This window comes from Scardinius erythrophthalmus, assembly GCF_964197995.2.
Source record: "Scardinius erythrophthalmus genome assembly, chromosome: 25".
Classification (NCBI taxonomy): domain Eukaryota; kingdom Metazoa; phylum Chordata; class Actinopteri; order Cypriniformes; family Leuciscidae; genus Scardinius; species Scardinius erythrophthalmus.
Window position 1 is genome coordinate 27,007,112 of NC_138245.1, and position 13,859 is coordinate 27,020,970.

The window sequence follows — 13,859 nt, forward strand, 5'->3', positions numbered from 1 at the left end:
AAAATGAAAATTCTGTCATTATTTACTGATGTCGTTCCAAACTCGTAAGACTTTCATTCATCTTCGGAACATAAATTAAGATATTTTTGATGAAATCTGAGCTTTCTGTCCCTCAGCCTATGACAGCCTTTAGCCTATAGTGTAAAGAGATCGCAAAACTAATCAATATGAATCAAACGGTTTAGTGCAAATTTTGTGAAAAGAAATGATTGCTTTATATGATGAACAGATTGAATTTAAGCTTTTATTTATTCACATATAAACATTCATCAACTTACACATCAGTTATTGTAAACGGAAGCTCAAGCATGTTCGGCTCGACGTGCGAGAACCAATGAGGTTCATTCTCATGTTACGCAGCACGTTTGAGCTTCAGCAAGAACCAATGAGGTTCATTCTCGCGTTACGCAGTACGTTTGAGCTTCAGCAAGAACCAATGAGGTTCCTTCTCGTGTTACGCAGCACGTTTGAGCTTCTGCAAGAACCAATGAGGTTCATTCTCGTGTTACGCAGCACGTTTGAGCTTCTGCAAGAACCAATGAGGTTCATTCTCGTGTTACGCAGCACGTTTGAGCTTCAGCAAGAACCAATGAGGTTCATTCTCGTGTTACACAGCAGGATGGAAAATGTCAAACTAAATTGCAACTTCTTTCGGTTCAAGAAGCCTGGACTAATATTCAAAGTGGGCTTCAGGGGGGGGGGAAATCATACAGAAGTGCAGTATATTTGAACACTCTCTACAATTCCTCAAGCCAAATAAGCAGAAAGCTTCTCTGAAGAGGAGGACGCTACGGCTTCAGCAGCTTCATGCTGTAGCAGGACAGACTTGGACAGAAAGAACCACTGACTTGAAGCCAAATTACAGTTTTATTGCAATTATGAGAGGTATAAACGTCCCTCAGAAATGTAAGGATTGTGCAGAAAAAAGTTCTACATATGGTATGTGCACTCAGGAACCTCAGTTGGACTTAAAAGGTAATACAACGGTGTGAAGCACATCAAAACATCAACAATTCACAAGTCACAGAAAGAAAGCCCTCAGACTGGGCAAAGAATATTTTATGAAACAGAAATGAGCAGCAGTGTCAAGGCAGAGACTTGAACACTTCACATGCAAAGCACCACTGAAGCAGCTGGTCATGACAGTTCATTTACCAGTTGACACACATTTCAAACCATATTTACATGCTTGTTTTATCTAATACCATTTCAGTGACAGTCACTGGCTCACAGCTCTCTTTTGCATACTATGTAGTAGAGATGGGGAAATTAAACTAATATATATATATATATATATATATATATATATATATATATATATATATATATATATATATATATATATATATATATATATATATATATATATATATATATAGGGTGATTATTATGAAATAGTTGCTATCATCATATTTAAAGCGCATATATAAAACGCATTTTATGCCAGAGATTAACTGTAACTTTACATTTGCATAATGATTAGTTACTATTCTATCTTACTTTTCATTGTGTGAATAAATCCACAAACACACACATATATAAATAAATATATATAGTTTATGTTCTATATTATATGCCAACATACAGTACTATGCATGTATGTTACTGTTATATTTGCACAACCAAACTGATGTGTTATGTACAATTGAATGTCTAGTTGATCACAAAAAAATATTGTTCACAATAAGATCATTAAGATGCATTTAAAAAAAATAGATGTGAATTTCAATTTCAAAACGTTTCCACACTGAAAAAGTGTTAACCTGAAATTGTTACCTCCAAATTTTACTTCAACTTGACCTAACAAATAAATAAATAAACACTTTTTAAGTGCTGTCATTGCCCCATAACAACTCCTCAGTTTTTCTTTTTAATTGAAGCCCTCCACATGATGGAAAACCGCCAATTCTGATCTAAGCATCCCTAACATATCAAGCTACAATGTGACAGGCTGTCATAAGAGCAATATACCAGCAGAAGGGGCTCAGAGATTTCTCCCAGCATGCTCTCCTAGGGCAGCCTGGAGGACAAGGTTAGCTAACTTCTGACAGGTTTCATCTTTAAGGAGAGAAATCAGTTCATTTTCCACCACACAAAAAGTAAACTCACAGCTCAATTCTGCTCCTGAAGAGCTCCATTTCTATTGAGTTTACCCCCAGTTCCATCAACCACACCTGAACCAGCTAATCAAGGTCTTCAAGTTTACCAAAAAATGGCAGACATGTGTGTTACCGCAGGAACTAAACTATGCATAAGGAGCACACTTGCATTAGCTTTATCTCAAAAGACAAATGCATCTTATTTTGCTGCATCATTCTCGTTTTCACTACATTGAATATAACACTATCTCTGACCTTTCTATTTTGCCAAAATTGGGTGAGACATAATTCAAATGAAAACACAAACAGAAAACAGCCTTTTCATATAGCACCTTTTAAAGGTGTTTGACAGGCAACATATGCTTACGGCATCAGGGATTCCGATCTGGTCTCCGATTGGAAGCTCAAACGTGCTGCGTAACACGAGAATGAACTTCATTGGTTCTTGCAGAAGCTCAAACGTGCTGCGTAACATGAGAATGAACCTCATTGGTTCTTGCTAAACTCAAACGTGCTGCGTAACACGAGAATGAACCTCATTGGTTCTTACAGAAGCTCAAACGTGCTGGGTAACACGAGAATGAACTTCATTGGTTCTTACGGAAGCTCAAACGTGCTGCGTAACAAGAATGAACCTCATTGGTTCTTGCAGAAGCTCAAACGTGCTGCGCAACAAGAATGAACCTCATTGGTTCTTGCAGAAGCTCAAACGTGCTGCGTAACACGAGAATGAACCTCATTGGTTCTTGCAGAAGCTCAAACGTGCTGCGTAACACGAGAATGAACCTCATTGGTTCTTGCAGAAGCTCAAACGTGCTGCGTAACACGAGAATGAACCTCATTGGTTCTTGCAGAAGCTCAAACGTGCTGCGTAACAAGAATGAACCTCATTGGTTCTTGCAGAAGCTCAAACGTGCTGCGTAACACGAGAATGAACCTCATTGGTTCTTGCAGAAGCTCAAACGTGCTGCGTAACACGAGAATGAACCTCATTGGTTCTTGCAGAAGCTCAAACGTGCTGCGTAACACTAGAATGAACCTCATTGGTTCTTGCTGAAGCTCAAACGTGCTGCGTAACACTAGAATGAACCTCATTGGTTCTTGCTGAAGCTCAAACGTGCTGCGTAACACTAGAATGAACCTCATTGGTTCTTGCTGAAGCTCAAACGTGCTGCGTAACACAAGAATGAACCTCATTGGTTCTTGCAGAAGCTCAAACGTGCTGCGTAACACGAGAATGAACCTCATTGGTTCTTGCAGAAGCTCAAACGTGCTGCGTAACACGAGAATGAACCTCATTGGTTCTTGCAGAAGCTCAAACGTGCTGCGTAACACGAGAATGAACCTCATTGGTTCTTGCAGAAGCTCAAACGTGCTGCGTAACACAAGAATGAACCTCATTGGTTCTTGCTGAAGCTCAAACGTGCTGCGTAACACTAGAATTAACCTCATTGGTTCTTGCTGAAGCTCAAACGTGCTGCGTAACACTAGAATGAACCTCATTGGTTCTTGCTGAAGCTCAAACGTGCTGCGTAACACGAGAATGAACCTCATTGGTTCTTGCAGAAGCTCAAACGTGCTGCGTAACACTAGAATGAACCTCATTGGTTCTTGCAGAAGCTCAAACGTGCTGCGTAACACGAGAATGAACCTCATTGGTTCTTACAGAAGCTCAAACGTGCTGCGTAACACGAGAATGAACCTCATTGGTTCTTGCTGAAGCTCAAACGTGCTGCGTAACACGAGAATGAACGTCATTGGTTCTTGCAGAAGCTCAACCGAACCTGCCTGACACGTGAGATCAAAGCTCATTGGTTCTTGCGGAAGGCTCAAACGTGCTCAAACTCGAGAATGAACCTTATTGGTTTTCAAGCGAACATGCTTGAGCTGAGTAATTGACAGTTTCCATTTTTGGGTAAACTATATCTCTTTAATGCTCATTCACATATGAAAATGACGTACCACCTACACTTAACCTAACTGATAGTGAATCAATTATGAGATAAAAACACAACCATGCCATAGCTTGTCTTTTATTGTGATTTGTGTTTCATGGGACTCGAGAGCTCTGCATTACACGTCCAATACTTTACCAGGTGAGTTACCGGGCAAGTTTACCATGATGTCAGAAAAGCCATACATATGGAGCTGATTATGTGATGTAAACGTCAAAATGTATTACTTTGCAAATCATGCACTAATGGTAAAAGTGTTTTGAAGTCATAACATAGTATTTTGCAAGCAACTGCTTGGAAAACAAGTCTTTATTAATCCATATTCTGCCCCTTTAATCATAATTTGGGAAAATTAATAAAAGTTGTTTTTACAGCCACTAAATATGCTTCTTGAGTTTCAAAGTAATTTTGGAAGCATGTTTTTCAAATTAAACCAGTTTGATAAACAAGTTTGAGTGTGCTAATAGTGGCATGGCCAAAGGATATCTTTACAGTCACTGACAACACGACATGATAATACCATAACAATACCACACAAGCAGATATCACACAAAAAGTCCACCAAACTCCATTAAATAAGTGTTAAAAAAAACATCTTCCACAGAGATATCTAAAATACTTCAGTAAAACACCCCAGAGTCCGCAGTTAAGGAGACATAAATGTGGCCTTACCTCGAAACTTCTTAGGAGGGTTGTTCAGGTCCCCAGATTCTGGTTGCACCACACAGCGGTCGTCCACCAGACTGCAGAGATGAGAGACATGAGTCAGAGAACTTCTCTGGAGGCAGCATATCGAGTATCTCTATTTTTATACAGCCATTTATCGCGTTTTCTGCACAAATTGTGGGGTATAAGGCACAATATTTAAAGAAATATGCAATCAAAATTATTATTTTTAGTTAGCATAGAGGTCATCTATAGGCTAGTATACCCATAAAAGTTATCAAAAATTAATTTTAGCACACACATTTATAAATGTACAATATTTCTCTTCAAAAAAGGGGGAAAATATTAGGGACTTTTACACAGGAGTTTATGCTAATTTTTATGCAATAAAAAAAATTATACAGAAAGAGAATGTCCTTGTCTCTACTCTATATTTATATACATATATATAAATGACTGGCTCAAAAAGTCATAAATAAATGCAAACAAACCAATTATAACTATAAACATATCAGTTTATATATATTATCTCTAGTCGCACTATAACAGCCCATTGCTCAAGCTAAATCAGTTAGAAATTATTGTTTTTATTTTATTATTGTGTAGGGTTGTTTTGTCTTTAATTAAATTTCTCTTACATTTTAGCATACAGAAAGAGTGTGAAAGAGAAACGATTAGCACATGAAGAGGTCTGTGTTTCCTGAAAGGTTTATCTGCTTAAATGCATGAGCCACAGTGTTATCTTTTCCACTTGTTAAAAGCAAATGTCATTTATACTGATTAAATCATTCAGTGATAATGTAATGACACCAAAATTTGCTTCTCATTATACTTTTTCTATATCTCTATTAGCCAGAATGAGTCACTGGAAATCAAACTCTTATTGGATACATTCACACAGCAGCAAAATACATTTCTGTTCGGTTGTGAAAAACAGTGGCAACTGAATTATAACCAAAGTGAGTCAGCTGAGCCTCTAACAGAACTGAAATGTTATGGTTGTCAACTTCTCTTTGAGCGGAGAAAAAAGGAACCAGTAAGTTTTGGGCCACAGAAGAGGATGAATGGGAATGGGAATGTGCAAAATGCCAAAAAAAGACTATGTCCTTAAATGAACAATAATCATCATCTGCAGTTATATAGACTGTCTCTGGTAACCTCCATCTCAATATTTTACAGTGAAAATCTAGTAAAAATCTCTGACAGTAACTGTGAGCAAGGGTCTGGTCATACCCTTATAAATTATTGGCTGCAATTCAAAACCTACTGAGCCGCAAGCCTGAACAACAATTTTTGGGCATCATACACACTTTAGAATAAACAAACTGAACTTACACAGTATTTCTCAGCATCAAATGCACATTAAACATCTGAAATAAACCTACACAGCATTTGTAGGCCTGAAAGGCATGTACAAATCAAACAGTTTTATATATAATATGTGTTATATGTATATGTATATATATAATATATATAATATATATATATATATATATATATATATATATATACATACATACACACTTGAACGGTAGTGTATGAACATAGATTGAATCTCTGTACGAGTTGCCTATGCAGCAATTTCTGGCTTCATAAATGCATTCAAATGTCAAAAACAATTAAAAGTACACAGTATTGTTGATTATCACAGGTGTGTTTAAACTAATTGTGGGATATTTTAGGTACAATTGGCCTATGACACCTATGCTGTCTAGGTAGGTAGCCTACTAAGATTTTAAAACACAATATAATGCACAATGGTTTCTGTACAAGAAGTCTGAAAGTCTTCAGAGGCTTCAAAACACTGGATATTGACAAAGTTATTCAAATGAACCAGCAACAAGTCCGTACGTAATTTGCATCCAGCTTTCATCCTTTCACCATAAATGTGACCTGGCAAGTGAAATTCACACTCTCCAGGGACTAATGGACAGGAGACTTCTGTCCAGTTGAACATGACTGAGGCAGTCACATGCGTGCACCAGGACAGCCAGTTCTCATCACATTGGCGTTGTGTCCTTTTTGGTTCCCTGTGCCCAGCTGCAGACCAGGTGGCTCATTATCCCAACCCTGCTAAGGTCTCTCTGTGGCACTGACACAAACACTACACACTACACACCACATACACCAGTGTGGCTAAAAATAGCCGTGGCTCATGAGGATGTGCGCACGGTAGAAATGCAGAAAAAGTGATTACAAGGCACAACAACAGCACAACGGCATCTTGACAAACGAGATCTGTCAACGTGCTGTTCTTCAAAGCCGCACTATTGCTTTTGTTGCCATGGATGGGTGACGGTGTGTGTGATGACATCACGCAGGCTGGCAAAGGGGGCTGATTGCCAGGAAGTGGCAGGGTGTGATTAACCCAAGACAATCTCATTCCCAGGGGGAAGGACATGAAGAGGGCAGCGTTGAGACTTGACTCCATTTCGGAGAGGAACACTGGAGCAGAATACAGAAAAGAGAACGGAGGAGGCCGCAACTACTGGCATTTCTAACAACGTTTTGTCCTGTATTAATATCGCTTTATTAATCTACTTTATGTAACGGGTGGGTTGCTGTCCAAAATGGGCCACGTCTTTTCTGATAGGGGTGTATACAGTGGGGAAATATAATACTATATAGAAATGTTCAAATGCAATTGACCATATTGAGTACACTAAAATTTCAATGGTGAAATCCAGTAATTTCAATAAGAATCAGCGTGATTTTGAGTTTCGCACAGGGGCGAAAATGTTCCCCGTGCTCACGCAAATTTGACACGTTGCCCGACAGAAAGCTGCTTGGTTTAAAAGTGACTTTTGTGTGAGCTGTGCGTCATGTGTACCCGGTCCTACTCGACCTGCCCCAATTCGAACGACCAATTCGAAGTCTCCACCATGGGAGGCAAGCGCGCTAACAAGGATGCTAAAGAACACAGTCTCTAGCATCAGTCGCTAGAATGCCTATTGAGGCCAGGGGAGTGAGTTTTACACGCACAGCTCTTTTTGGCCTATGTTACACTAAGCCCCCTTAACCTCACTCCCATCCGGGTCACGGCACCAAATGTAACTGGTCCTACTCGACCCGTTCCGAGCGCGATTTGAACCGGCGTGGGAGGCAAGCGCGCTAACAAGGACGCTAAAGACCGCAGCCTCTAACGTCAGTCACTAGCACGTCTCTTGAGGCCAGGGGAGTGAGGTTTACACGCACAGCTCATACTGAACAACGTTACACAAGCATTGCTACACTATTGATAGCGGATTTTTTTCTTTCTTTTTTTTGCCAGCAAAATTTCGCCAACATTTCGAAATGTGACTGCACCTAAAATTTCCATATTTAGCATAGCGAAATAAATCGGATTTAACTTTTAAAGTTGACATGAAATTAAGTATCTTTATTAAATATTTATACTTTTATATTTGTTATATATATTTGTTATATACGTTGTAATGGGACTTACCGTTTATTTTGAACCCATAATCTTTCATTAAATACTTCGGATGAATCATTAGACTTCAGCAGGACTTCTACAATCATTAAAGGGATAGTTCACCCAAAAATGAAAATTAGCCCTTGATTTACTCACCCTGAAGCCATCCTAGGTGTATATGACATTCTTCTTTCAGACGTATACAATCGGAGTTGTATTAAAAAATGTCCTGGCTCTTCCAAGCTTGATGATGGGACTGAATGGCTGACCATCTATTCATGATTAAAGTGCTTGAAACGGCTCTCGGGGGGGTTAATAAAGGCCTTCTGAAGTGAAGCGATGCGTTTGTGTACGAAAAATATCCATATTTAAAAGTTTATCGACTACAAAAACTAGCTTCCGGCAGACGTCCGTATGTATCGATTTACGCCAAAAGAGTAAGCCTTGAACTTAACGCACAACTTAATGACGGCAATTGACAACTCTCGAAGTTCAAACACACAGGGCTGGGCAACCGCGTTCGTCATTACATTGTGTGTCAGTTCAAGGAAATGCATCACTTTACTTCAGAAGGCCTTTATTAACGCCCAGTTATGAGTGGAGCACTTTAATCATGAATAGATGCGCTTTGATTGACAGACAGCCATTCACTGCCATTATAAAGCTTGGAAAAGCTAGGACATTTTTTAATACAACTCCGATTGTATTTGTCTGAAAGAAGAATGTCATATACACTTAGGATGACTTGAGAGTGAGTAAATCATGGGCTACTTTTTATTTTTTGGGTGAACTATCCCTTTAAGGCTACATTCAGACTGTCAGACCAAATCCGATTGAAATCCGATCAGATTTAGAAAGTGTGAACGGCAACAAACAAAACTTCAAACTACAAATTAGTTTCGAGCTACATTCATATGTGGTTTGAAATCGTATTCAAATCGCATTTCTGGAAATCCATTTCAGTCTGACTGCTCTGATCGGATTTCTCGTGGTTCATGTGACTTTCTCATGCCACGTATAATGTAAACGTCAGACACTGTTATAGGCAACATGCTGTTGTGTTGTTGCAAAGTGCTGGACGAGTAGAAAATGACAATATAACATATTTTGAAACCGGCGGAGACGACAACACGGAATAAAGCCGCTCATACCAGCCTACTACGTTTCTGCCGCTACCTCATAAGACGTAGTTGTCCAGCGCGGCGGCTACACATTGTCATGTTATAAATAAGACAACATCTGTATTGCAAACCACTCCATGTTGCAGTTGTTGTTGTTGTTGTTGGCATTTACCTACCAACACAGCGTTATTGCCATAGAAACCAATGCAGATATTTCGGAAAACGAAAGAGCGTCATGGGACACCCAAATCGGATCTGAACAGTTGCGATACACAATGTAGATGTCAATAATTTTAGATCAGATTCCAATCGACAGTGGCTACGTTTACAAGCAACCAAATAATCCGTTAGTAATCGGATTGACGGCTCAATCGGACTGAAAAGCCTTCATGTGAACACCTTAGTCGATCCGACTGAGCTCGATCCGAATGAAATTTCTATCGGATTGAAAGGGGTGGTTCATTCCTTTTCTTATCCAATCGAGAGAACATGTAAACACTTGATCGGACTGAAAACCTAAACTGAAAGGACTGCGCATGTGCAATGACATTGAAATAGCGTAACAACGTATGACACGCGCGGAGCGAGCTGTACTTCCTGTTGAATAAAGTGTTTAAAACAAATAAAGAACCAACGTAGGAGAATGGTTATTATTCGTGCAGTGTGCTCATGTCAAAAAATCTATTCTGATTCGAAGCTTGTGACATATAAACGCGCAGATTAACCCGATCACATTTTTAGCGCTCATGTAAACACTACGTTCGGAATTCGGATTCATCAATCGGAATGAATTCAGTCTGATTGGAACAAAAGTTGTGCCTTTAAAAGTAGCCAGAGTGAACATAAAACTAAAACTGAACCAAGTCTCCACCCTAAATGTTTTTCTTTGTCAATAATCTGTTATGCTTGGATGTTTATCACAATACACAAGAAAAGATCTGTCGCTACTTCCGTTTCATCATGACTTTAAGGCGGGAGAAACCGCTTTCCATATTTTCCAATCAAATTTTATGCAAAGTTTCGGAATAAATCCATGTGATCTGACTTTTAAGAACCAGAATAGAGACTTTTGTCTCGGGCCAACCTCCAAGCAATGCCCTTCATCATAACATAAGGAAAACGCACCAGAAATCCAACTACACAAGAACAACCACAAAACATTTACTTTTAGTTTCTGAATGTGGTTACTTTTCGTTTCTGAATGTGGTAACTTCTCGTTTCTGAATGTGGTTTACCCTCACTTTCTTCTTCCTCTTGTACTCCTGTATTTTCATGAACTTCCTCTTATTTAAACGCTGATGTCCACACAGAGGGTGACGAAATGAGGATTGTTGTCTTACCCTAAAGTGCTGATAAATCCATTGGTGGACCCCTCCGCATACAGGGAGCAGATATCCCCGATGTGGAGGAAACTGGACATTTTGTCCGACATTTTGCTCCACTTTGCGGTGTGCCTGCGGACAAGATATGAAACAGATTAAGGTCCAATAAAATCAGCGAATGTCTTTTATTCATCTTATTTAGACATTATATGTAGGTTATTATCAGACATGGAGATAGCGAGACAATAATAGCATGAGGGCCATGGGGATGGATTCGAGAAAATGAGAATTTGCCATTTTGAGATGGCCTAGTTTTAGACAGCACAAGCATGGAATTCAAGGTCCTTCTGCTGTACAGTATGGGTGGATAATGAGAAATAATACAGCTGTGCTACATACTGAAAAGACACTTAATTATGTACACATTTTTTGCAGTGTTGTTCGTACCTTTCTGAAGGGCTGAAATTGAATGCAGCATCTTGGTTCACTCTAATGTCTCTATTATTCAAGGACAGCTAGTGGTTAAGTGTGACCTTTTGGGGGATAAAGATGTTACAGGGCCAGTGAGAGAGTGTGTCTTATACGTTTGGCAAGTTTTAAAGATTTAGTTGCTGATTGAAATATGATAAATTACAATGATGCACTGAAGAAGACTACAAGCCTGCCAACTGAAATGTGTCATATGAAATATGAAGAGCCTTATTATAGTTATAGAAAACTTCTAAATGAATCTAATATTTAGCAAAAAAAAAATATGATAAATTAAAAATAATATAAATAATTGTTATAAAAATAAATAATAATATAATAAAAATAATTGTAAAAAAATATGAAATTGTAACATGTAATTTTTAATTAAATATATTAAAATCTAATAGTTATCATATATAGCCTATATATTTTATTTTATTTTTTTAAATTATGGGAGAAGCATTGAAATTATTAGCAATATGTATGACTAAAAGCACACACATCTCCTCTGTGATCGTACATTGAGTCAATGCTACAGTCATCTAGACAGCTGGAGATGAATGATATGGTTCAATCAATGGCAGATGAGACCAGAGAGCATCAATAAGGAACAGATGCACAGATGCTCAACATATAGCCTATCAAAGTAATGCAAACAAATACAGTGTTGACATTGTTAAGACGATATCTGCCTTCATCTTAACTGAAAGTTTATGCACTATTGGAAAAGAACTGAACTTTGTTTTCTTTGGCTGATTATAAAGACAAATTATTATTTGAACAGTAAACATGCTCTACCTGTCAAATATCCAATGATAAACCACTTCCTCATAACCTCAAGCTCTGTTTGAATTTCAAATATTACCCACGTGAATAATGCAGATGTTTACTTTATTTTATTACACAGCTTTATGGAACTCTGAATGGTCAATCACGATATTCAGTGGTCAAATGTGTCTGAAAAATTACTGTAGCCCAAGCCAACGCTGTATAACTGACCGCTCATCCTGGAAATCAGTTGTTGTTTTTTTCATATAACTGTGCTCATGTTCTATCTACATTCACATTTTACATTTATGCATTTGGCAGACGCTTTTATCCAAAGTGACTTACATTGCATTTCAAGGTACAAATTTACATTCTTATCAGTTCTTGCTTTCCCTGGGATTCAAACCCATGACCTTGGCGTTGCAAGCCCCAACGCTCTACTGTTTGGAAGATAATAAAATAATACTCTGATCAATATTTCATATCCATTTATTTATTTACCTGATATGTAGCGGGACAATCAAGTGATAAAGGACCCTGTTTGGATGTATTCTGTCATAATGACTGCCTGACTGTACATTATCCCTTACGTAGTGGCTGAAATAAAGTTGATAAGTACTGCATTGACATCTGTGCAGGAACAATAATAATGCATTATAGGCCTATCAATAATCGCCTAAATTAACAGCAAACCTCCTTATTACATTTGTTCCAGCTGTTTATGGCATACACATAGTCCTCAACAAGATGTAACTTTCCTGTCAAGTTAAAGCATGGTATTTGGGGATCTTTTAGAACTTTATACAAGTTCCAAATGAACAATTTGAAGATTATATATGGCCTGTTAAAGCAAACAGGAATGACAGATGTATGTGGGCTGTCCCTGAAACACATGAGTCGAATATTTTTTTTCAGTCTGAGGTTTCAAATGTGGAGGCCGAACTTATCTGACTATACAAACCACAGTTACCCCGTGTGAAATAAACAAAGTTTTACTCAGACATCTACGGCTGAGACATCCACCTTGACGTTGAAGTCAAACCTAAACGCTTAATTTGACAGGTGATAATAAACAGCCAATCAGAATTCAGCAGCCTCGAACTGAACAATGCATCTATCCATTACAAAACAAACCGCTTCACTGCATAAACTCCAATCCAGAAAGACACTATGAACACTAATACTGTAAAACCCGACGGCTGAATGTCTTTTAAATGCCTGTATCCACAGTCTCGATGATGTCTGCGGTCCACCTGCCTCCTTCAGCAGCACTTGACAGTTACACTGTTACACTGAATCGTTCTGAAATTGTTACATTGTTACCGCGACAACCTCAATCAGAGCATCGAACGCCTTCATTATTACAACGTCCCACACTGTCAAACTTCCGTTCTGCACTCACTCACTGATGGATGCATCAGTCACACATCCACTGCCTGCCTGATGTGTCTCTTCGCAGTACAGTAACATGAGTTCAGCCGAACTTTACCTTCTTCAGAAGGAGACCGTGTCGGGAATGCAACACTGGAGATGTGGTCAGCGGCTAAACTGCTCCGGCCGGGATTCCTCGTTTAATTCCATGATATGCGAAAGTCTCCCAATTGAAAATCGCGGCGTCTAGCTGTAGCTGCCAGTTGGATTTTGTCCGCACTTGTCCGCTCTCTCACCACCTCCACATGAGCTCCGAAGCTCCGCCCCCTAACTGAACGCATCAGGAGAGGGGGCTGATGGGTAATGGAGTTCTGATAGATAGACAGATAGATAGATAGATAGATAGATAGATAGATAGATAGATAGATAGATAGATAGATAGATAGATAGATAGATAGATAGATAGATAGATAGATAGATAGATAGATAGATAGATAGATAGATAGATAGATAGATAGATAGATAGATAGATGTCAAAAACAGGCATTTGTTGTTTCTTTTTCTATTGGCCAACAGTGTGTCTTTAAAAGGAATGGGGGAGGAGCTTATGAGGTCACTGACTGTCAAAAACAGGAGCTGTGCTTTGTTTAACAATGTTAATTGAAGTGTAT

At 38.7% G+C, this 13,859-nt stretch overlaps 1 protein-coding gene across 1 annotated transcript in view; it reads right to left on the bottom strand.

Moving 5' to 3' along the window:
- The window catches only part of itpr1b (inositol 1,4,5-trisphosphate receptor, type 1b), a 129,828-nt gene extending 116,337 nt beyond the window's left edge, over window positions 1-13,491 (bottom strand). The window contains exons 1-3 of the mRNA XM_081356951.1: window positions 13,307-13,491; window positions 10,597-10,710; window positions 4,727-4,797 (exon numbers count right to left, since the gene is read on the bottom strand). Of these exons, the coding sequence (XP_081213077.1) occupies window positions 4,727-4,797; window positions 10,597-10,688 (163 nt within the window). The 5' untranslated portion in view covers window positions 10,689-10,710; window positions 13,307-13,491. The remainder of the gene's footprint in view (window positions 1-4,726; window positions 4,798-10,596; window positions 10,711-13,306) is intronic.
- Window positions 13,492-13,859: the final 368 nt, after the last annotated feature.